The sequence below is a fragment of the Trachymyrmex septentrionalis genome, unplaced genomic scaffold, assembly GCF_001594115.1.
Source record: "Trachymyrmex septentrionalis isolate Tsep2-gDNA-1 unplaced genomic scaffold, Tsep1.0 scaffold69, whole genome shotgun sequence".
Lineage (NCBI taxonomy): Eukaryota > Metazoa > Arthropoda > Insecta > Hymenoptera > Formicidae > Trachymyrmex > Trachymyrmex septentrionalis.
The window spans coordinates 1,490,308-1,512,784 of NW_017305873.1; the positions used below are offsets into that span (position 1 = coordinate 1,490,308).

General features: G+C 28.0%; 2 protein-coding genes across 2 annotated transcripts; both read right to left on the reverse strand.

The window, feature by feature from the left end:
• Positions 1-2,250: 2,250 nt before the first annotated feature.
• Positions 2,251-6,016, reverse strand: LOC108753332 (luciferin 4-monooxygenase-like). The gene is made up of 8 exons (XM_018494821.1): positions 5,935-6,016; positions 5,068-5,205; positions 4,767-4,974; positions 3,848-4,338; positions 3,565-3,742; positions 3,094-3,315; positions 2,635-2,864; positions 2,251-2,509 (listed from the first exon to the last, which is right to left on the reverse strand). The coding sequence occupies exons 1-8, from the start codon at positions 5,968-5,970 to the stop codon at positions 2,360-2,362; spliced, it is 1,653 nt and encodes a 550-aa protein (XP_018350323.1). The 5' UTR covers positions 5,971-6,016; the 3' UTR covers positions 2,251-2,359.
• A 1,142-nt stretch (positions 6,017-7,158) lies between these two features.
• Positions 7,159-18,867, reverse strand: LOC108753314. Its single transcript, XM_018494796.1, has 17 exons — positions 18,841-18,867; positions 18,628-18,753; positions 18,145-18,352; positions 16,381-16,874; positions 15,736-15,913; positions 15,305-15,526; positions 14,761-14,990; positions 14,368-14,512; positions 12,807-12,828; positions 12,181-12,244; positions 10,613-10,759; positions 10,270-10,477; positions 9,394-9,887; positions 9,134-9,311; positions 8,396-8,617; positions 7,438-7,667; positions 7,159-7,314 (listed from the first exon to the last, which is right to left on the reverse strand). Exons 1-17 carry the CDS (start codon positions 18,865-18,867, stop codon positions 7,165-7,167), a joined length of 3,345 nt encoding a protein of 1,114 aa, XP_018350298.1. The 3' UTR covers positions 7,159-7,164.
• Positions 18,868-22,477: the final 3,610 nt, after the last annotated feature.

Consider the following 22,477-nt stretch of genomic DNA (forward strand, 5'->3'; position numbering starts at 1 on the left):
AAAGGAGAAGCAAAGCGATACACATGACTCTTTTACAATTCAATTTTTATTGGTATATTGGAATTTTGATTAACTCACAATTGGATAGCAATAAATTTTTCATAGATAAAAAACATATTGAACGCGCAAAATTAAATCGAGATACTGACGCGTTATTATCTTACATTTTCTATTTCTTGAAATATTGATTTCTCGCTCCGACTATTCTTCGCGGGCTTGCAACTGTACAAGATCTTAATGGCTCGATTTTATGGAAATCGCTGTAAGCTTCTGCCAGCTGTTTCCATTACGTCTCCGTTATGTTCTGTAAAACCTTCGCGCCTTCAGCTCACAGTTCTTACAACGTGCGCCCGTCCGCATAAGAACGTCATAAAAGAATTTAATCGAAAAAGATAATTCAACACAGACCCAAGGACCTGTCTTGATATCCGTAGTGCGTGTGCCAGATAAAAACTATATTAAACGAGCGATAATTCAATTCTTCAGGAACGAGCTCTTCCCCTCTCTCATCAAAAGATATGAAAGAGTACGCCTTCCACGAGTACGCGTATTTGTAAAAGAAACATTCGGATTAAAAATCCATCGCGCTACCTCCGTTCGAGCGAATTATATCCGATCCATCGTCAAAACTCATTGCGACGCAAGTTAATGTTTTCATAAAAAATTGTTGCATTCTGAAAGGTTCACTATCGAATCTCCGGTATTGTTAAAAATTAGACGAGAAGAGATACATCGTGTATAGGTATCGGACGAGAGAAACGCTGAAATTTGAAAGATGGTGAATCTCCATTTCTCGGCTTTCGAATAATAAATATGCATGCCACCGAGAGCTGGCATTAGCGGAAAGTAACTCTTTCCTTTAGAAAAATGCAAAAACATGCGCGGCGTCTAACCGAGAAAGTATTGTTGCTCTGATGCATTTTTATATTCGTTTAAAAGATGCCCCATTTAGACTCTCGAGATAATTGGAGAAAGGAAACATGTTTTTAGCTACAATAAATAATGTACAATACGTTAGATCATTCGACGTTACCGATATTATATATCGGCTGTAATTGTTCATTGATTATAATTTGATTTTAATAACAATGCTCGCGACGTATTAGGATATCTCGCTCTAGAAATATATATAGTGATATTCTTGATATATTAAAATTGCCGAATATCGTAATTTTGTCCGAATAAAATTTTGTCCGAATAAATAAAACAAAAAATGTGATAAAAAGCATAATCTCATGAAAATATATCATAGCGTTAATCCCATTGAATAATATGGGTAATCCGTCGAGTTATGCTGTGGAGGAGAATGGAAGGAACGAATAAACGAAATGAGAAGAGGTCGAAAGAAAAATAAGACAGAGAGGGAGATTTATAGGACAGACAAAAGGAAAGAAAAACTTGTTTAAACGACAAGTGCATTATATCTCTTTACGAGGTATATAATGATCATTATTAATCTCAGGGTCCAACTAGGCGTAAAATACTAGACGTAAAATAATAGGTATTTCTTTGTTCATAAAAAAAATTTGTAGATTTTATTGAAAAAATTTTTATTTATTTATTTAACATGTGAAATTATGTTTATTCTGCTTCTATAATCAAGAAATAGATAATGATGTTGTAAGATAATATAACATTTAAGTATCCCAATTTTACGTTATCTGGTAAATAAACAACGGAAATTTATTATATTAATGATGAACATCAGCAATAATATAATAGGTTGACAAGTGTAACATCTTGTTTTGTTGTTAAATATGGCTACAAAATGGCTTGTTAGACCAATATATTAAACAAATTAAGTACATTGTTAATATCTTGAATTATTTCTGTAAAAATATAAAATAAAATTGCGACAAACAGTTAAACAAAATCTAAGCCAATGCGTCAAATGTTAACAAATATAAATTTAAATAAAATAATATATTAAATATGTACATACAAAGAAAATTTTAAATAATAATATCTTATGGTTTTTAGAATTTTAAACCGTAGTTTTATAAAAAAATAATGATGAATTAGATTATATCTATATATGTATTATTTATATATATTAATGAATCTTTAAAATATATACGAGTATGCTGGTAATAATTATTTAAGAAGTTTTATTATAGTGTTTTGAAAAGATTTTATTAATTGTCAGCTATAAGAATATTGAAGAAAAAGTAAGAGTTTTCATTAAAAATTTTAAAGTTGACTTTGAGAATTTCTCCATACTTGCGTTCAAGATCGAATAAGTATTGCCGTTTGATACATTTGTTGCCCTACAACTTTTGTATGAAACACTTTTTCAATAAACCAATACTTTCTCTGAGATAATTAGCCATTCCAGAACTTTTATTACGCATTGTATAATTTAATTTATGAACATACTTTGCAACTGTCTTTTCGCAATTTTGCCGGTAGCTGTACGCGGTAATTCATCTACGAATTTGACACCAGCCCGAATTCTGCAGTGATCCGGCAGATTCGTTTCCACTAAACTGATCAGCTCTTGCTCTGTTACCTATAAACGAAACATTTGATAAAGAAACACACAATATTTGCTATGTAAATTTCGTGTAAATCTCAAAAGCAGTTATTGTTTTATTGGTTTTATATTTAATATAATTGAAAATGAGCGGTACCTACCGTTTTACCTGGCACGATTGAGACAATAGCCAATGGATGCTGCTCATCGATTTCATGAGGCATTCCTATTACCTTCACTTGGAATACCGCAGGATGAGTCTGTAAAACAGCTTCAATTTCAGTGGGCAAGACATTGATCGCTCTGAAAAGAATGAAATCCGATATTCTGCCGGTGATGAAGATTTCTCCGTCATTGTCATAAAATCCTAAATCGCCAGAGCGTAACCAACCTGAAACAGTTAATTATATTCTAACATTTGCTTTTCTACATATTTTTATTGTTATAAAACGTTATTTTATTCTTGGTCTCCTATTTGCCTTGAGGTCACACATATTTACTATTTTAATATTGAGGGTCCTGTTTTTATCTTCTATTTTTATTATTTTTTATTGCAGTTTTTAGTTATCTAAATGTTAGTATTGCTAATTGAAAGTTTTGATCGAGCATCCAAGGCGTACCATCAGAATCGAAAGCTTTTTTGGTAGCTTCGGGATTCTTGTAGTAACCGTTCATTACATAAGGAACTTTAATACGTAGTTCTCCAACTTTATTAATCCCCAAGATCTCTTCGGTTTGTATATCCGTCACCTTTATTTGAACATTAGATAAAGGAAAACCAACAGATCCCGGTTTACTGTGCTTGTTTTGACTAGAAAGTGTACCTCCTGCATCGGTAGATCCTGGCACGAAACATTAATGCATCCATAATATTAACAAGATAACAAGTATTTAACGTATTATTTACTTATCAGAGTTTTAAATATAAAGAATTAATTTCTAACATTTAATTAATTAATATCGTAATTAATTAAAAAAATAGACACTTCTAGAAAACCAGTTACATAGACTTTAATGTGACTAAAAAATTAACTGATTCAGGGAGAAAAAGGATTGTTTCGTAATTTTTTAAATTAAATTTAGTAACTTACCATAAGAGTTCTTAATTAAAGCATTTGGTAATTTTTTAATCAATGCTTCTTGATATTCTCTTGAGAAAATAGAACCAGTAGTAACAATAATCTTTAATGTTGTCAATTGATATTTCTCTAATATATTGGTTTTAACCATTTCGATTAGAATGAATGGATCAGTAGTAAGGCACGTTACCTAAAAGTTACACAGTCAAATATTAAAATAATTTCTTTAATTCTATTTCTATTTTTAAAATTAGATATTAAATTAGGCAGAAATTTGTTTAGGAATTCTTCTTACTCGATATTTCTTGATGAACTTGTACATGTTACTCGTATTGTCGTCTACCGCACAGTCTGGTACAATAATTCTGGTTGAATTTGTTAAAATGTTCTTAAATGCAAGCATAATGCCGTATTGCCAACGTATTGTCGGTGTAAATATGCAAACGTGAGCTTTCGTTTCGACAATATTTACAGAAAGTAAACAATTGTGTATAGAAGAATGCGAGAGTTCAGTACATTTTGGCATACCCGTAGTACCTGATGTAAGAACAATAATGCCAACTTCGTCCGGGTTACTGATCGGAGTACATTTGAATTCGAAAATTTCGTGATTATTGTGACCCTTCAAAATATCATCTATTGATTCATATCCATCTAGCTTGCCAAAAACCACTATTTTTACATTCATTTTCAACTCTTTTGCTGCTTCTGTTAAATTCGCGGCCGATAATGGAATCGTAAAAATTATTGTTGGTGACATCATTGAGAGAAAGTTTCGTGCTGTCACTGAAATATGAATAAAATGAATCATTAAATGAATAATATTAAAAATTTTACTATATCTGTTTATTTATTTATTTTTTATAAATTTTATGCTTTTAACCGATAATTGTCTAAAATATAAATTTCTAAATATAAATTTTAAATGAGTACTATATTTAAGTCTTTAACTGATATTTTCTTTCTTATTTCAAGATCATTATTTTTATACTTACAATTTTGAACTTTGTGATTGGTTTATCTTACGACTATATTTATTGACTGTCTTAAAAACAAGTTACTAAGTAATACAAAAAAATGCTTAATACAAAGAACTATCGTCATAATAAACAAATACAGTTAATGATACATATTTTTATATATATGTAGTATGTAGCGTATAATTTTTTTAGTATATGGTGGTAATAGAAGCATTAATATATTAGATTACATACTTAAGGAGAATTGATGATCCCATGTGTTGCATTTGCCATTTAAATACATGATGCCTAATAATACTATAATCGCATCTAGATTATTATCGGTGCAAACGCTAATTATGTCGCCTGATTTCACACCCTGCTTTTTCAACCAAAGTGCACATTTAATACTGCGTTCACTCATTTCGGCAAAAGTGGTTTGTTTATCCGTAACAGCGTCTATCTATAAATTGACATATTAACCATTTGTAACGAGAAATTAATGCAACTGAAAAATATGGAGTTATACAGTAAATACTGTTTGTTTTTAATATACCTGGCCGATACAATCAGGTTTGCTTTTTAGAGTCTGTAGAATCGTTTCAGCTATATTGACTGATTCTCTATGTATTGGATATTCTGGACCTAGTAAGATGTTATCTTTGATTTTGACCTTGAGTTTTGATTCTTCTACCTTTGTGATAAAATTTCGTTAGTGAATTATTGTCAAAAATAATAACGATATAAATAAATATTAATATTTATAATCGTATAATAATAATCATTTAGATAATTTGATGCACTGTAATTTTTATATAATTACAATTATATTATATATAACATGTATGAATAAAATGTAAACATTAAAATTTGAAAATATCTGTGAATTTAAATACTCTCTAAATCTGACTCAGTGGATAGTCACTAATTATTCAGTGGAATACTTGGCACTGGACAATAAGTGAAGTTCAACTAAAAAAGGAAGAATGTTTGAGCATTCTCTAACTATATTTAACGATAATAACTAAATACTGATATTTGCATTAATTTTAATCTTCCAATATCATATTCATTAAATTTATGCATTAAAACAAGGTTAATCACATCACATAATAAAAATTAGCTAGGTAGGGATCTCACATTCACTGATTACCAGTGGCATACTTGGCACTTTTTTCTTCTTCTTTACTTATTGGCTCTTGCCTCTAAAGAAAATGATAGGAGGACGATACGGCTAAGGCATACTTGGCACTGATATCCAGAGATTATGCACTGATTCAGATTTAGAGAGTATATGTTATGAATGTTGAAGATAGCAAAAATAAAAAGAAATAATAATTTAAAGAAAAAATTTATTATGCATAATTAAATTAACTTTTTGAGAAGATTTTTTTAAATACAAGACGAAAATATAAATTATAACCTCATTTTTATCAGTTGCTATGTACGGTTCACACATTTTTATAAATTGTACAATGATAATCACTACTTGTACTTTCCACGACAGCTGATGAATTGTCACTGTTAGAACATTGATCGATGTCTTCAATTCTTGCCTTAATTTTTATCTTCTCAATGCATGGAATAATATAAACAGAGGGTTTTAGATTAGATTTCTACGAATTTCACGGATAAAAAGGAAAAGATATAAATGGATTTATTATCTGAGTTTTATCTTAGAGTGCAGGAAATAAAGATATATTACTTATGTATTCTTTTGTAAAAAGATTATTATTAAACTCGTGGAGAGGGGATATCTTTTTTGAAGGAAATAATATCTGAAAAGAGTGCATTCCAAGTGCTTTGGAGTGCATTTTGTAATATTTGAAATATAGAGAGGAAAATCACGTTATTGTATTTTATTATCTGTTTTTACTGATCTTAAATAAACATTTTTAGAAATATTTTTTATTGAGATTTATCTACAGAAAAATTCTCCATGTATTGGAAATTTTGGTAGATATTTTTTTCCTAAAGTTATTTAATAATCTTATTTAATAATATATCTTTAATAAAAAAGCTTTAAAGAAATAAATCGAAATGAGGAAAAAATGCAAGTCAATGTAAGCCGACACTGGATGGTAGTGTGTATTAACAATAATTGACGATTACAAACATTTCGGTCATAATTTTCGTTGTCTTCAGTGTATCAACGAAATAATAACGTATTCAAATATTAAGCATTACATTAAATTTGTATATAAACGAGGTGTAAAACCGGAGATATGTCAGTAGTGTATAAGTCAGAAGTAATTGTCCATTCATAAAATCTTCCACCGCATCTAGCAGAATACGTTTTTCGAACGTTTGTGAAGATTTTTCGATAATCATTAATTTTCGACTTTAATTTTTATTATAGTAGGAAACTTTTAATTTTCTATTTATATTTTTACGCGTAATGATATTTTTATTTATTTTTTGATAATGTAATTTACATTATATTGAATTTTTTAATTTAAAAATTTTTATTTAAGAAAAATTAGATAATTTTATACGTTATTCAACATATAAGAAAAACTTCTATATTTTCATTTATTTAATATATCTTGCCATGAAAATTTCTATCTTTCTAGTCAATATTGTTACTATTAAGCAATCTGAATATTTTAAATGATGTAACAATCTACCTTTTTGTGTAATTTGTAATAGTATTTTAATTCACAATCATATCTCGCAGTTGCTTCTTCGCGATTTTGCCTGTAGCTGTGCGTGGGAGTTTGTCGAGAAACTTAACTCCACCGCGAAGCTCACAATATTCCGGTAGGTTCTTCGCTACTAAGTCATGGAGCTCCTCTTCCGTTACCTATAATTGAAACATTTTTTTTTACGATTACAATGAAATTATATGAATATGAATTTTGAATACGATAGTCGTTCTTTTCATGTTCACTGCCTGGAATGGATATGACCGTTTTACGATTTTTACCGTTTTATGCGGCATTCGAGAAACGACAGCTTTTGGATGCTGACCCGCAATTTCGTGTGGTATTCCTATTACTGCTACTTGAGATACCGCGGGATGTGTCTTCAAAACGTTCTCGATTTCTGCGGTAGAAATATTAATACCATGGAAGAGGATAAATTCAGATATTCTATCGATGAGGAAAACATTTCCGTCATTATCGTAATATCCTATATCGCCACTAAGTAACCAACCTGAAATGTTTTGTTTAAGGTTTAATAATTTATATTTTTATCTGTATTTAAAAAAGCGTTTTCACGAAATCATTTTAATTATGCATTATTATTTCTTTTATTTGCAAATTTGCTGTCTTCAACATTTTTATATTCATAAATATTTTCAAATTTTAATATTTGCATTTTATTCATACATTTCATATTTTGTAATTATATAAAAAATTTTGGTGTATCTACCTAAAGAACACGCAAAGGTAAAAAAGTTAAAATCATTTTATTTTAATTCTTAACATTAATAAACAATCAAATTTTGTAAAAAAAAAGTCATTTTTTTTCTAACTTGATGTGTTCCTTGTATAAATGTGATTATTATAATATTATTATTAATAATATTTATAATATTTTTATTATTTATATATACAATAATATTTATTTCTGTATTCATTTATACTCTCCATTACAATTGTAATTATATTAGAGTCAAAATTGCTAAATGGTTTCCTCAATTTTGTGACATTCCGATTAGTTACACATCGTCAAGATGTCATGTGGCTCCATGTGAGAGCGACGGATTTGTAACCGACAGGTCGCAAGTTCAAACTCTGCATTCCGTATATAAGGATAATTTTGCAATCCGTACTGACTTAACGGGAGTCACAGAAGAATTCTTTAGATCTAGATGACTCTTTGACTAGGTTCAGACATATAGGGACTGATATGGTCCCACCCATCCCTTTACTACGTACCGTCAGAATCGAAAGCTCGTTTAGTCTCTTCAGGTCTCTTATAATAACCATTCATTATGCAAGGCAGTTTCAAACGTAGTTCTCCATTTTGATTAGCTCCCAAAGTTTTCCCAGTTTCTACATCTGTCACTTTTATTCGAACGTTAGGTGCGACAAAACCAATAGATCCTGGTTTGCAACCTTTAATCATAACGGTTACATCAGCTGCTGAGTCCGTAGATCCTAAAAAAACGATATTTATAATAACTATATAATATGACATAATATGATACCGTCAAGAATCACATGAAAACGCTATTATAAATATTCTTGCTATATAATTATCTTAAATATTATTTTAAATAAGTGTAAAAAAATGATTTATTTATATTTATTATAAATTTATAAAGATTTATTTATTATAAATTCCTAATGATTTCTTGTTGATATCTTTATTTTTATTTTATTTTTATTATTTGAATAAAGAAGTGTTTTTACTTATTAAAATTTAGTATTAATATTTTTGATAATTTTAAAACTTATTTTTACTTGTTGTGCTTTGAAATAATAGAAGGTAATATTAATACATTAAGTTGATATTAATATTTCCAAAGATATATTACTATAATAGTAATATATCTATTATATTACTATAATAGTAATAAGTCTAAGAGAAATAAAGAATGATATAAAATATTTAGTGTCATGATATGAAGTATTTAGTGTCACATGATACTTTTAAATCAAATTGACTTATACCATAACCGGTCGCAATGAAAACATGAGGTAATTTCTTTGCCAAAGCTAGACAATGCTCCTTTCCTAAATTAGCACCAGTACTCATTATTTCTTTTAAAGTCAGCAATTTATATTTCTTCAATAAATCGCTCTTATAAAATCGAATTAGCATGCCTGGTTCGGTGGAAAACCATGTTACCTTAAAGTTAAAGTGCAAGATTAATCTCCATTTAATTATTATTTGCAAAGTTTTATAATAGATTGCGGAATCATTAGCTTACTCGATATTTTTCGATAAACCGGCATATTGCTTCATCGTCGTCATTAAGTATTATGCTACAGGGTGCAAGAATTTTTGTTGAATACGCTAAGATGGCATGAAATGCCAACTGGACCCCGTAGTGCCAACGCAATGTGTGTGTCCACAGACAAGTATGACCTTCTAATTCCGTGACTTTTTCGGGAAGTAAGCAATTATATAAAGATGAATGCGATATCTCGGTACCTTTCGGCATGCCCGTAGTACCCGATGAGAGAGAGATGAGAGCAACATCGTCGGGGCTGCTGATCTTGGCACATTTAAATTCTATGATCTCGTTAATATCGTGACCACTCAAGATATCCTCCACGGATGTATATCCATTTAATTTATGAGAAACTACTATTTTCATATTTATTTGCAACTTTTTTGCTGCTTCTTCTAAAATCGGAACCAATGACGGCATCGCAAAAACTATTTTTGGTGATGTTAACGAAAGAAAATATCGTGCTGTCACTAAACAAATGTAAATGAATAGAATTAAATGGATGAATAATGTGTGTAAGATTTATTTGTATAGCTCATAAATCTTAAACGAACAATTAGTTTAGTATTAAATTATCAAATTAAATTTATTACATTGATCAAACAAAGCATATATTTCACTGAGAGAAAAAGTAATTGCAATCACCATAATTTAATTATAATTTATAATCATTTTTTGGGACAACTATAAATGTTTTTTTACGACAACCATGCAAATATATCAATTGTATTTTTAATAATAATTGCATCCACTGCTTAAAAATCTTTAACTTTTTCTTAACTTATTCTTACATAAGATTTTATAGCACGACTATACTTACAATGAAATAGAATATGTACAGGAAATACATACTTGGAGACAAGTCGTTGTCCCAAGGATTAGATATAGCACCTGTGTACATAGTGCCCAACATAATTATGATTGCGTTCATGTCATTATCACAGCAAAGACCAATTATATCGCCGGGCTTAACGCCTTGCTTCTGTAGCCAAAGGGCGCATTTAATGCTGCGCTCACTCATATCTGCATAAGTGTCCTGTTCACCAGAAAGTGCATCCACCTATACAGCAAAAGATTTTGAACTGTACGTTTAAATTCTTGTTTACGCAAAGTTTTGTACACTCTAGAAATTAGCGATATAATTGTTTTACGTTAATAATAGATTTAGATGGAAATTATAAAATTATTAAAATACCTGGCCGATGCAGTTTGGTTTGCTCTTCAATGTTTTAAGTAGCACTTCGGACATATTAACAGGTTCTCTATTTATTGGTATTTCTTTTCCTGTTAGAATATTGTCTTCTATTCTGAATTCACGAACAGCATCGTGATAATGGAGTTTCTGGAGTTTTTGACATAAAATTATATTACTTACAATAGTATATTAATCCATGCAACAGTTAAACAGAATTTTTAAAAGAAATGCAAAAATTAAAACTAAAAATAACAAATGTTTATTTTACAAAAACCTTCTATTCTTTTTAATAATTTTGATATAGATGTTTGTTGTTAAGATTATATAATTTTTAAATTAAAAATAATCTTAAAAAATGTTATTTATTGTTTATTTAAATGTTTATTCAAAATATATGAATAAGAAGAATGTTAATTAATTAAGAAATTAATTTGTATATAAAATAAAACAAAGTGAATGGCGAAAAAGAGTCGACGCATAATACATTTAATTAACGATATTAGTCATAAATACATAAAATAAGAAGTAGAACGGCGTATATTAATATATAAAACAAACAAGTTTCGGCTGCTGGATTGAGTCCTCCTCAGATGTAAAGAAATGAATAAAATAAAAAAAGTAATAAAAGACTAAATAAAAAAATAATAATAAATAAATAAAGTTCAGTGTCGCAACATTTTTAACGCGCGGAAATCAGTAATCATGATGGATCTTGACGTAGCCTAATGTTGTATATGCGATGGGGCAGTCAAAACGATGTTAAGATACATAGTCAAGTGCTAACAACACACCCGAACAAGCAAATGAGAACCACCGTAATGTATAACAGGTATGTATACGCCGTTCTACTTCTTATTTTATGTATTTATGACTAATATCGTTAATTAAATGTATTATGCGTCGACTCTTTTTCGCCATTCATTTTGTTTATTTTGTTTATACATAAGAGTCTTTACATCGTTGTTATGTATATAAAATGTTAATAAATTAAGAAATTAATTTGTATATAAAGTAGGAATATTGGTGACATGTTATTAAAAGCTTAATAAAAGTATAATAAATAAACACATTAATTAGCACATTAATTTTTTATTTAATAAATAACGAGAAATTGTTGAATTATTGGGATTAAAATGGAGACTTAATGCAAACGATAAATAATTTTTGATATTACAATTATTATTTAAAATTATAAATAATATAAATATAATTAAATAAATTTAATTATTAAGATATCACAAAAATTGCCGAGCTCTTGGTTATAATATCCATATATAAATATAAAAATACTATATACATAGATGCAGTAGGTGCTCGATATTTCTTTATATTTAGATGAATGTATCTTAAGTAGATATCATGTATTTCCATTATACGATAATGTACATTGATAAGGATTATTGAATTGTAAGAATTTTAAAAAAATCTTTACGTGAGTTATGTGAAACAAGAAATTTACAAATATTCTAGCAAAATATTAGCGATTTTTAATTATAAAGTCTTAATAAATACAACAAAAGTGTATTTTTTATGAACAAACTAAATATTTTTTGTAAATATCTTCTTACCTTGCTGTTATCAATTGCTGTCGTTCGTTCACACATCTTTATAAATTCCTCAATAATTTTTGTTCTTTTTTACGTTTTCTTTAGTAGTCAGATCGCATTCGTAATCTATATATGAATTAAATCGGAGATATCAGGCTTTTTATTATGTTATCTCTCCCACTTATGTACGAGAAGTATGTGACATCCGAGAGAGAAGGAATTAGGAACACGACTGTACTTTTTCACTGAGGCGTCCATAGCATTCTTGAAAATGAATTGAATCTTTTTTAAGTAAAAATATATTTTATATATAATATTTCTGAACAACTCGTACAATTTCTAGAACTGAGCGCCACACATTCGAATCCAATTATGATTTGAGTAGTTAAATATGTGTTTTGATTGTTGTGCGATTTTTAAGAGCTCAATGGCAGAGATCAATCTTATTTTGTTAAATATTGATTTTTTTCAGTCAACTGTTTTAAAATAGGGAACTTCCCTGAAGGAAGAGATATGAATAAGCAAATTTTCACGCGCACCTATATCATTGTATTTCTGTGATATATGTACTCACATTTACAGGCGAAAGTTTTATCTGACAGATGTATCAATTATCAGTTTAGATAATTAATTAATTAGCGTACCACATCGGAAACTTGGAATTAAAAGCTAAAACACAAGTTTGAGAAGAGAAATATAACATTTAACGCAATTGTTTTAAAGAGAGATTGATAAGTGACAATTAATGAAGTTTTTTTTTATGAAAGAAAGAAAATCTTAAAGGTGATAATAATATTTAAAAATGTATTTAAAAATTAATTTCTAATTATTTATTACTTGTTTTTATTTTTTTATTATTTGGAACAGAGATATCTTCTGCTCATTTTTCAAATAAAACGGGCGATTATAGAATGATTTATATTCTATTTATATTCTATCAATGCAAACTTTAACAGTTTATATGTTGAAATACATTTTCAAAATTTTGAAATAATTTAATCAATCATAATACTCAGTATATTATGAATATTTGTTTATAATGAACTCACTAATTAATGACTATATAATGAAAAATTAATATATTTTATACATTTCATAACATAATATGCAAATATTATTAATCTGCGTCACTTATAGTTCATTTGTATATAATTCATTATATGTACAATTAAATGAAAATCAATTAAATGAAATGTTAAACATAAGTGAATAAAAAACGTCATATTTAGTCAAGGCGGATCTTCGTGCTTAATTATTTTGTGTACAATTTCCGGTTCAATTGTATAAATTTACAAAAAATATTATTAGACGGAGATCCGTCTTAACTGTTTTTATTCATTTTTTATTATATGTAATTTATATATTTCATTATGTTACGTAAACCCATATTTATATCAATAAAGGATAAAATAATGTCAATGAGAGCTGACACAGTTGAACATATTTTTTGTTGTTTCACATGAATAGCTCCAGACATTAATCTTTTATTGATTACTTATTTTTCATCTAAATTTTTGACATTGTTCCAATCAAACTCATGATTGCTCAATGATGTACTCAATTCTATGTTCTGTGGTGATCACTGAGTGTTGTATGATGTTCCTGTTTATATGATTATAATGTTCATTAATGCGCGTTTGTAATAACCGTTTTGTTTTTGGCCCATATAAGACGCATCACAATTTTGATAATTAATTTTGTAAATAATTCTAGAATGCAATAATGAAGGTAATTTATCCTTTTGTTGCTCTTATAAAGGAACTTAATTTATTAAATCCTATATGTAGGCCAAATGTACTGCTTGACTGTTTTTAAAATATCTTTTGAATTTCTCCGATATTGATCGCACGATATTGAAGGCACGTGGGCAACAGTAAAAAAGCATAATCAAATTGTTAGGACTTTCAATTTAATCTTTGGCGTTTTTAATTTTAATTGTTCCATATTTGTATATATTTACTATTATCAATACTTTTATTAAATGAGTCAAAAATAATCTAATCTAATTTAATCTGATATTGATGAAAATTTTTTAGCAGGTGGGAGAAAGAAATCTGTAGCAAACCGTTTTAATCGATATATTTCGATAGTAATATTTCTTTTACAAGTGTTATCATTACTTCCAAGATAATTAATATTGTACTATATCTACTTGATGTCTTGATTTGTGAGAAATGTATAATATTTTTTAAATTTAATTGGCGTAACTTTTTGCTAATAATTTTAATTGTTTTCTATCGATTTTTCCAGTAGTGAGACGCGGAAGTTTGTCCACAAATTTGATTCCTCCTATAAGCTTACAATAGTCTGGTAAATTGTTAGCTACTAGATCATGCAATTCTTTCTCTGTTACCTGAAAAATAAATCAACATTTTCTTGATCTTTTTACATTTTCTCGAAATTAAAATGTTGGGTTTATACGCGCATGATATGACAAACTAACAGACTTAATAAAATAAAAGATGAAGGGTTTTAATTATAAATATCAATGCTATTTTTTTATTATATATAATTATTTTTAAAAAACTTTTTGGAAAGGTTTTTATATATTTTCTTTAAAAAATTTAATTTTTTAAAATAAATCGTGCAATTGTAATTTACCTCTTTTCCAATTACTTTTTGAATAAATGCCATTGGGTGTTCTATATCCGTTTCATGTGGTATTGGAACCACTGCGGCATTGAGAATTGAAGGATGAATTTCAAGAATACCTTCTATTTCCGCGGGTGACAGCTTAATGCTTCTGTAGTTAATAAAATCCGAAAGTCTACTAACGAAATAAATTTCTCCTTCCTCGTCGTAGTACATTATGTCTTTTGTATGCAGCCAACCTATATGCGTAAATAAGATATAATTTATTCACATTTATTTTGGATTTATACCTATGTATAAAATTACTTTCTTTAATATTTTTTCACTTGGTCATCTCATTATAACAAAGAAAAATATATTCTTTTAGAGAGAAATAAGAGAGAGAGTAAAAGACTTATAAATATAAGAATAATTGCCATGTAAAAAATATTTTTAATTTTTATCTATTACAGTAAAAATGCGATTGTGTAAAATAAGAAAATAATCTTTATAGACTAAATATTAAAAGATATCGTTGTAATAGTAGATGTCATTTTATTATTGTAACACTAACCATTTGAATCGATGATATTTTTAGTTTCTTCTGGATTTTTGTGATAACCATTCATTATAAATTCCGATTTTATACAAAGTTCACCAGTCTTGTTAGGTCCTAAAGCTTGGCCAGTTTGTTCATCCACTACTTTTATTTTTATTCCCTTGGTCACAAAGCCACAAGAACCTAGCTTACTATTTTTTGCTTGACTTACACACAATCCTCCGGCATCAGTCAAGCCTGAGGAAATACGTTCAGATAATTAACAATTTTTTAGAAGGAAAGATATTTGACGTAATAATATTTTATTTTTATTAAGAATACTTCTTTTGTAAAAATAAATCTAAAAATTTATGATATTTATAATACTCGTTCCATATTTTTTTTAAATATCACAACATTTTGATTACCGAATAATCTCTCGGCTGACTTAATAATTTGATTCTTACCATAACAATTTAATATTTGGGTATGTGGCATCATTTTTGCGACAGTTTCTTGTATTTTCTTTAGAAATGGCGCACCAGTAACGACGAGCTTTTTCAGAGATGGCATAGGATATTTTTGTAAAATATTATATTTGAATAAAATGTATGGAAACGAAATATCAGCTCCAAGCCATGTTACCTGAGAAATAGTTAAAAAATTATAGTTATTAAAACTTTTATTCAATAACAGTAACAAATTAATTTTTAATATGAACAAACACAAAAGGAAGTAAATTAGTTTTAAAATTTAGAGACACACGAAGAAATAAATTAAAAACAATATTAGAAAAAAAGCAAAAAAAATTGGAAAAAGTTTTTAATAGAATTTATATATTAAACACACTTTAAAAGATAAAATTTATATATTAGACTTAATAAATACAACAAAAAAATATTTCGTGATTATTATACTGTGTACATGTTAACAAAAGATGGAAAAAATGCATAGGAATGCTTTTTAATGAGTGCATGTTTAAAAATTGATAAACATAAACAACAGAATTTTTTAAATTGGAGTGAATTTAGTTTTGCGAAATTATATTAATTGCGTGTTTAAAAGAATTGAATTATTTCATGTTTGGAACTACATTTATTTTTCAAATTTACCCCATAATCCTGAATAATTTTACATATTTCGGTTTCGTCCTTGAAAGCTACTTCTGCTGAAGTAATGATCCATTTCGCGTTTGACATAACCAGTTCGAACATCAGAATTAATCCATAGTGCCATCGTATCGTAGGCATTGATAATACTACCTCGTTGATTATGTGAACCTCTTCAATGGTAGTAATACTGTTGTAAAGGGACACATAAGATAGTTCAGCTCCTTTTGGCATACCCGTTGTACCGGAAGAAGCACATATCATCGCTATATCATGTAGGTTATCGACTATGGTACAGCGGAACTCATTGATCTCCGATGGATTAACTTGATCTTGAAGAATATCCGTCAAAGACACGAATCCTGTTAAACTGCCAATAACTATGACTTCAACTTCTAGATTTTCTTCCTTTGCGGCTTCCACCAGATTCTCAACGGAATCTGCGTCCGCGAAGATTAATTTCGGGGATGTTAACGATAGACAGTACCGCGCGGATGCTAGAAAGAAATTTATATATATTTTTAATTATTTGATAGTTATAATTTTCCAAAAATTAATTCTTATTAATACTTGCATTTTCTAGTAAGAACAGTAAATATTTTGCATTTTTATAGTTGTGTTAAAGATTTAGCTTGCCGATAATATTAGTTTACAAAATTTTACTAAAACACATCAAGACTTTCTACACTCAGAAAAAAGTTTTGTTGATATGTGATCAACTTCAACCTTTTTGTTGTACAAAACTTTTTCCTGAGTGTAATTTTTTATGCTGAGCCCGAATCTGCTATTGAATTATTTCTATCAGGATTAGTTTTTGAGATATAAGAAAAGAATTTTTTTTAATATAGTGAAGTTTTATTGAAATTAGGAAACAATGCAGAAGTGTTGACTAATTAATTTTTGTTTTTTATATGACTTTAGATTAATTTCACGTATTTATTAAGATTATGGCACAAGACTTAAATAGTAAGACGTACATTTTAGATTGCCACTTATTATTACTTATGCGTCATTGTTACATTCTCTATTATAATTGGGCGATTCGTTTATTGTTGACATTCTATTGCTTTATGTTTTTCTGTGTGTTATGGACTTTAGAATCCAAGTAATAGACAGTAATAGACAGTAATTCTATTGCCTAGCATGTTTTTTCGTCCTGATACACACCTCTGATAAGATTTCTTTTCAGTTATAAGAAGTATTTCTCATCTTATTTATCATCAAACCACATATAGTGAAACGTTTGCCTTGCTTATCATTTGTTATACCTAAATTATTTGGTGGAAAGGTTTACTTATTTTAAAAATGACACGCTATATTTTAAAAATTTGATCTGAAATTTTACTAATTCCAATGACGCATTCTAACTCAGAGTCACAAAAATTGTTACTTTTTTGCATTAAAAATTTTAAATTATTTATAAACTAGTATAATTAGAATGGCAAATGTAATTCATATTAAGACTGTTACTTCTGATAACTTTGAAGATTTAAATTCTTTCGAAACATCAAATCTTTGAACAATTTCAAACTTTGAAAATTTAAAGTATTTTTGAAGCTTCGAAAAATTATATATTTGGAAAAAAATACATTTATAAACATTTTTGTATATTTTTTTAAATAAAAATAAATTTGTTACTGTTAACTATATTAAATTAATAATTGTACAATTATGATTCTTCGAATATTTTAATGCTGAAGTTTCGAAGTTTGAATGTCGAAGCTTTGGAAACAAATCACCAGCAGTAATTTACATAAAATTACATACTTTTTGATACTTTTTCATCCCATGGACATATTACTGCGGCAACATATAAACTTGCGAATACTGGTACGTAAGTGTCAATGTGATTACCAGTCCATATGCCAACCTTATCACCTTTTTGAATGCCATGCTTTCTTAACCACAGAGCACATTTAATACTTTGTTCTTTCATTTCCGCGTAGGTACTCTGTTTTCCCGAAACAATTTCTATCTAAACATTTCACAAAATTTAAAATGTAGATCAATTTTTAGACACATACATTATTTATAAAACGTTCTTTTTTCTTAAATGCTTAAATGTTATCGAGTATTATATAAACAGTATCTTTAATTGTTAATATGAGAAATTAGAAAAGAATTTTTCCTTTTTTTTATTATCTCGTCATTTTTAAATTCACTTAATTTTGCTGAACTAATTGAAGCTTAAAGAACTGTGAGCGCAATGAAATTTAATCAATCATATAAGATTTTCATGTGACGGTATACTTGTCCTACAAAATCCGGTTTACTCCTTAGTCTATCCAGGAGCAGTTCTCCGATGTTCGTGCATTTCGGATGAGTTTGTTCGGCGCCAATCAATATGTTATCCTCAATTCTGAACGACGGTATGTACTAGAGAAAAGCGGGGATACATCGTGACAATGATTTTACCGTGGCAATTCTATTTTCATTATTTATATTTCAATAACACATTCTTACCTGTTTATTAACTTTTTCGTTGCTCATGTCTGCAAAAATATTAACAGCTGTAATCACATTAAAACAGTCACGTAGTATCGACGACAGAATACTTTTGTATCAGACTTTATCAATATCCCACCACCATTTTTAATATTCAATTGAATCTGCAATCGAATTCTGGGTCAATTGTGATATGAAACCACCTATAGGTAGTATGTTTATATCTATATTTTAACACGACTAAAAATCACGATAACTGTAAAAAATTTACATTTTTCGATAACAATTTTGACTTTCTATAAGCCCGTGTAACTTTCAAGTCACATGCTAATATATCGATATTTTATTAATTTATTTAATTTTTTACTACAAGATAGCGTATATATATCTTATTATATAATGTCTTCTTAGTAACGAATAATATTTTTGGTAACAGTTATTAACTTTAATCTATGAGATATCAAAGTAAATGCTTTTAAAAGTTGCTTTTGAAAGCTGAATTAATTGTTAATTTGCATTTATATGTTGATATTTGTTGATTTCACGTTACATAAATTTTTTTTTGAAAAATTCGGCCCATAGAAGATTAAAAAGAAGTAATAAAAATACAGTATGTATTAATAAAGGGAATCATAAAGTTTACATATAATATCCTATTTATAATCTAAATCGACATTTAAAGATAAAATGACAGTGCAAATTGTTACGTGTATAAATAAAATTAAATACGGAAAATATTTCATATCATCTTAATATATAGAAAATATATCATCTTAAAAATAAACGAAAATAAAAAATTGTATTGTTTAGACGCTCACAAAATTTTCGAGAAGTTTAGCTTATAAAATCAGAAATATTCACGAAGTTTGTTTTATGTTAGAACAAAACGTATTCATTGTATAAAATTGCTAATTAACGTTTGTTTTTAACAAATAAGTTTTTTTAATAAAAAAAATTTCCTTATACGAATACTTTTTGCACTCATTGTATATTATTATATTGCCATAATAATAAATTTTTTGTGTAAACAAAACTTCATAATCTTTTCGAGAACTTGTAAAGAAAAATAGTTTTTAAACATGCAATAAATGCAATAAATAAAGTAAAAAAAATATTCTTGAAATTGTAAAATTTTAGAAAACATCGTATGAGAATGTATTACATACAGGAACAAATAAATTCGCAAAAGGCAGAGATATTCATTTATGTGCTGCTTTTACGTGAAATCGTTTTATTTGTTTTACTTAAACTAAATTAAATTATTAGCACACTAATGTCAATTATGTTTTATAAATATTTAACTTTGAAATGCATCCGTTTGCAAGAGATATGAACGCGCCGAATTATTCGAACATTTTTGTTCAGAGGCATAATAAATTTATGAGGTCGCGAGAATTCCCGTTCGGCGGTTTGCAAAATACATTTGCACCGAACGATAAAAATACGCTTATCAAAACAGAGTTGCATTTGGGCGCTGCTGTATGCATCGCGTCGATTCGACGCCACGGTAATTTATCGCAGCCGTGTTCAACGATTGTGAATTTTTCTGCATTCACGAGCTACTGCTGTCCGCCCTAACAACGTTGACAAATGTCGTTTTGAATGCTTCGTAGAACCGCACGTGTCTATTCTCTAATGACATTTTATCTGACGTATAAATGTATATAAAAATATAAAATTTTCAAGTGCTTTTTCGTAATACTTGATAATTATAATATGCACTTATCTATCCGTGAAGCAAACTAAACTATGAGAAAGATATCTAATTAGTTACTCGAGATAGTTGTAAATAATAATAGACTAACTATTATAATTCATGGTTCCATGAAAATTAATGAATTATATTGCTTATTCCCCCCCCCCCCAATTTTATGAGAGATAATATTGCAACATTGCAGAAATGTACATATACCTAGTGAGATCATATATACAAAATTACGGAATTTAGTATGAATAATGATTATGTTTTTATAGAAATATTGTCTTTATACAATTGTGTTAATATTTTCATTCGTCAAAAATATGCGACAAATTTTATCAATAATGATCAATACTTCTTTATGTTAAACATATTTTAAACATAACTAAAATTATCTATTAGAGAATCTGTTCGAAAAATTTGATTTATTATCCACAGATATAATTTATTTGATTTTTGGACATATCATTGATATAATTGTGTCATATCGATGAAGTCGTGATAATATATATTTTGAATTTGAATCGCTATATGGAAATGTTGATTATCACCGTTAATTGTAATCTTTTTTATATTGAAAAATAAAAGAAAGAAACGAAATCTTATCCAGCTTTCCAATAGTTATTATTAGTCATATTTATACTGATGATTCATTATAAATTACTTCATAGTACGTAGTATTTGTCAAAGATTAATAACAAAATATTAACTGTGTATACATTCTCGATATATTATATTCTCCAGAATTATTATTGATATAAATAAACATTTTTAACTTTTGCAATTAATCCTCCACTTTCAATGTGGCACTTTTGAGACACAGTTAATTTTTTTATTAAATTTTAAGAAAATAGATAGATTCGATAACATCTCTTAAAAAGGCTTAGTAATGTTGAAATTGTTTCGTATAAGTACATCATTATATTATCATATATTCATTCTCGTTTCTTAAATTTGTACTCAATAAGTAAAATATATAAATGTTATTTGTAAAAATTTTTTTTTCCTATTATTTTAAACATGTTGATCATTTAATTGATATACATATATCACGATAAGATTTTATTAGCTGATACTTTTACTTGTCACTTACATTTAATTGCTTATTGCTTCATTGCTTTAACTTAAGATAGGTATATTGTCTGTTCAAAAGTTTGCAAACTTTTTTTTTATATGCCTGTGTACAACTAGAGCTATCTGTTGAAGTAATATAATATTGAACACATTCAACGAACACAACATGAATGCTTTACTATCTGTGATTGGAGTAGATCCATATGATATTTAAAAGAATTTATCAGTAGCAACGAGCACTCACTCAACCATTTATTGAACGCACTCATTCTCTTTTATGAAATTTTATTTTTAATCTGATAGAGTTATGTTTCTTTACATTACGTTATGTATTTACTGTGACGTCACCAAGTAAAAATTTTTGACGCTCATAGCCAAATAAGATTTATGATTATGCTTTTACTTTTATGCTCATATTTGTGTGAATATATTTTCTTAAACGCGTTATGTAACATTTGTATAGCATTATAATTATTTTGTAAATGATATTATTTTTCTAAAAAATTTAAGAACTCCAAATTAATATTTTATTGATGATCCATGAAATTACATTATGTTAATTATAGATTGCCAAATTAAATGACGATCAGAAATCTTATTTTTATCAAATGTTCTTGACATTATTTTTATGTATGGAACACGTTGACAAGTTATCTGTTTGCATGGATTTTTCCATCATTATCTCTTTCACATCTTATCTTAGTTTGTTTTTTGTCATCGTCGACATAGATTCGTGCGATGTATATTGTTGAGATAATTCGGAGAAATTTCCTGAGATCATAAAAAGTCGATTTCGCAAGAGTCTCCTATTCAGCTGGATCTCTTCTTGATGGCATTGCCGTAAAATGTCATGTTTCTCGTACTCGTGACCACATCCTGCCT

What these genes read in the sequence shown, in the direction of transcription:
- LOC108753314 (XM_018494796.1), bottom strand. Translation starts at nt 18,867, where the DNA reads ATGAGCAACGAAAAAGTTAATAAACAG. An exon ending in AACCGGATTTTGTAGGACAA is followed by an intron (nt 18,353 to 18,627) that starts GTATACCGTCAC and finishes TGAAATGTTTAG; the next exon opens with ATAGAAATTGTTTCGGGAAA. An exon ending in TTTAATTCCAAGTTTCCGAT is followed by an intron (nt 12,245 to 12,806) that starts GTGGTACGCTAA and finishes AACGTAAAAAAG; the next exon opens with AACAAAAATTATTGAGGAAT.
- LOC108753332 (XM_018494821.1), bottom strand. Translation starts at nt 5,970, where the DNA reads ATGTGTGAACCGTACATAGCAACTGATAAAAATGAG. An exon ending in AGTTCATCAAGAAATATCGA is followed by an intron (nt 3,743 to 3,847) that starts GTAAGAAGAATT and finishes TGTAACTTTTAG; the next exon opens with GTAACGTGCCTTACTACTGA. An exon ending in CAATCGTGCCAGGTAAAACG is followed by an intron (nt 2,510 to 2,634) that starts GTAGGTACCGCT and finishes TTTCGTTTATAG; the next exon opens with GTAACAGAGCAAGAGCTGAT.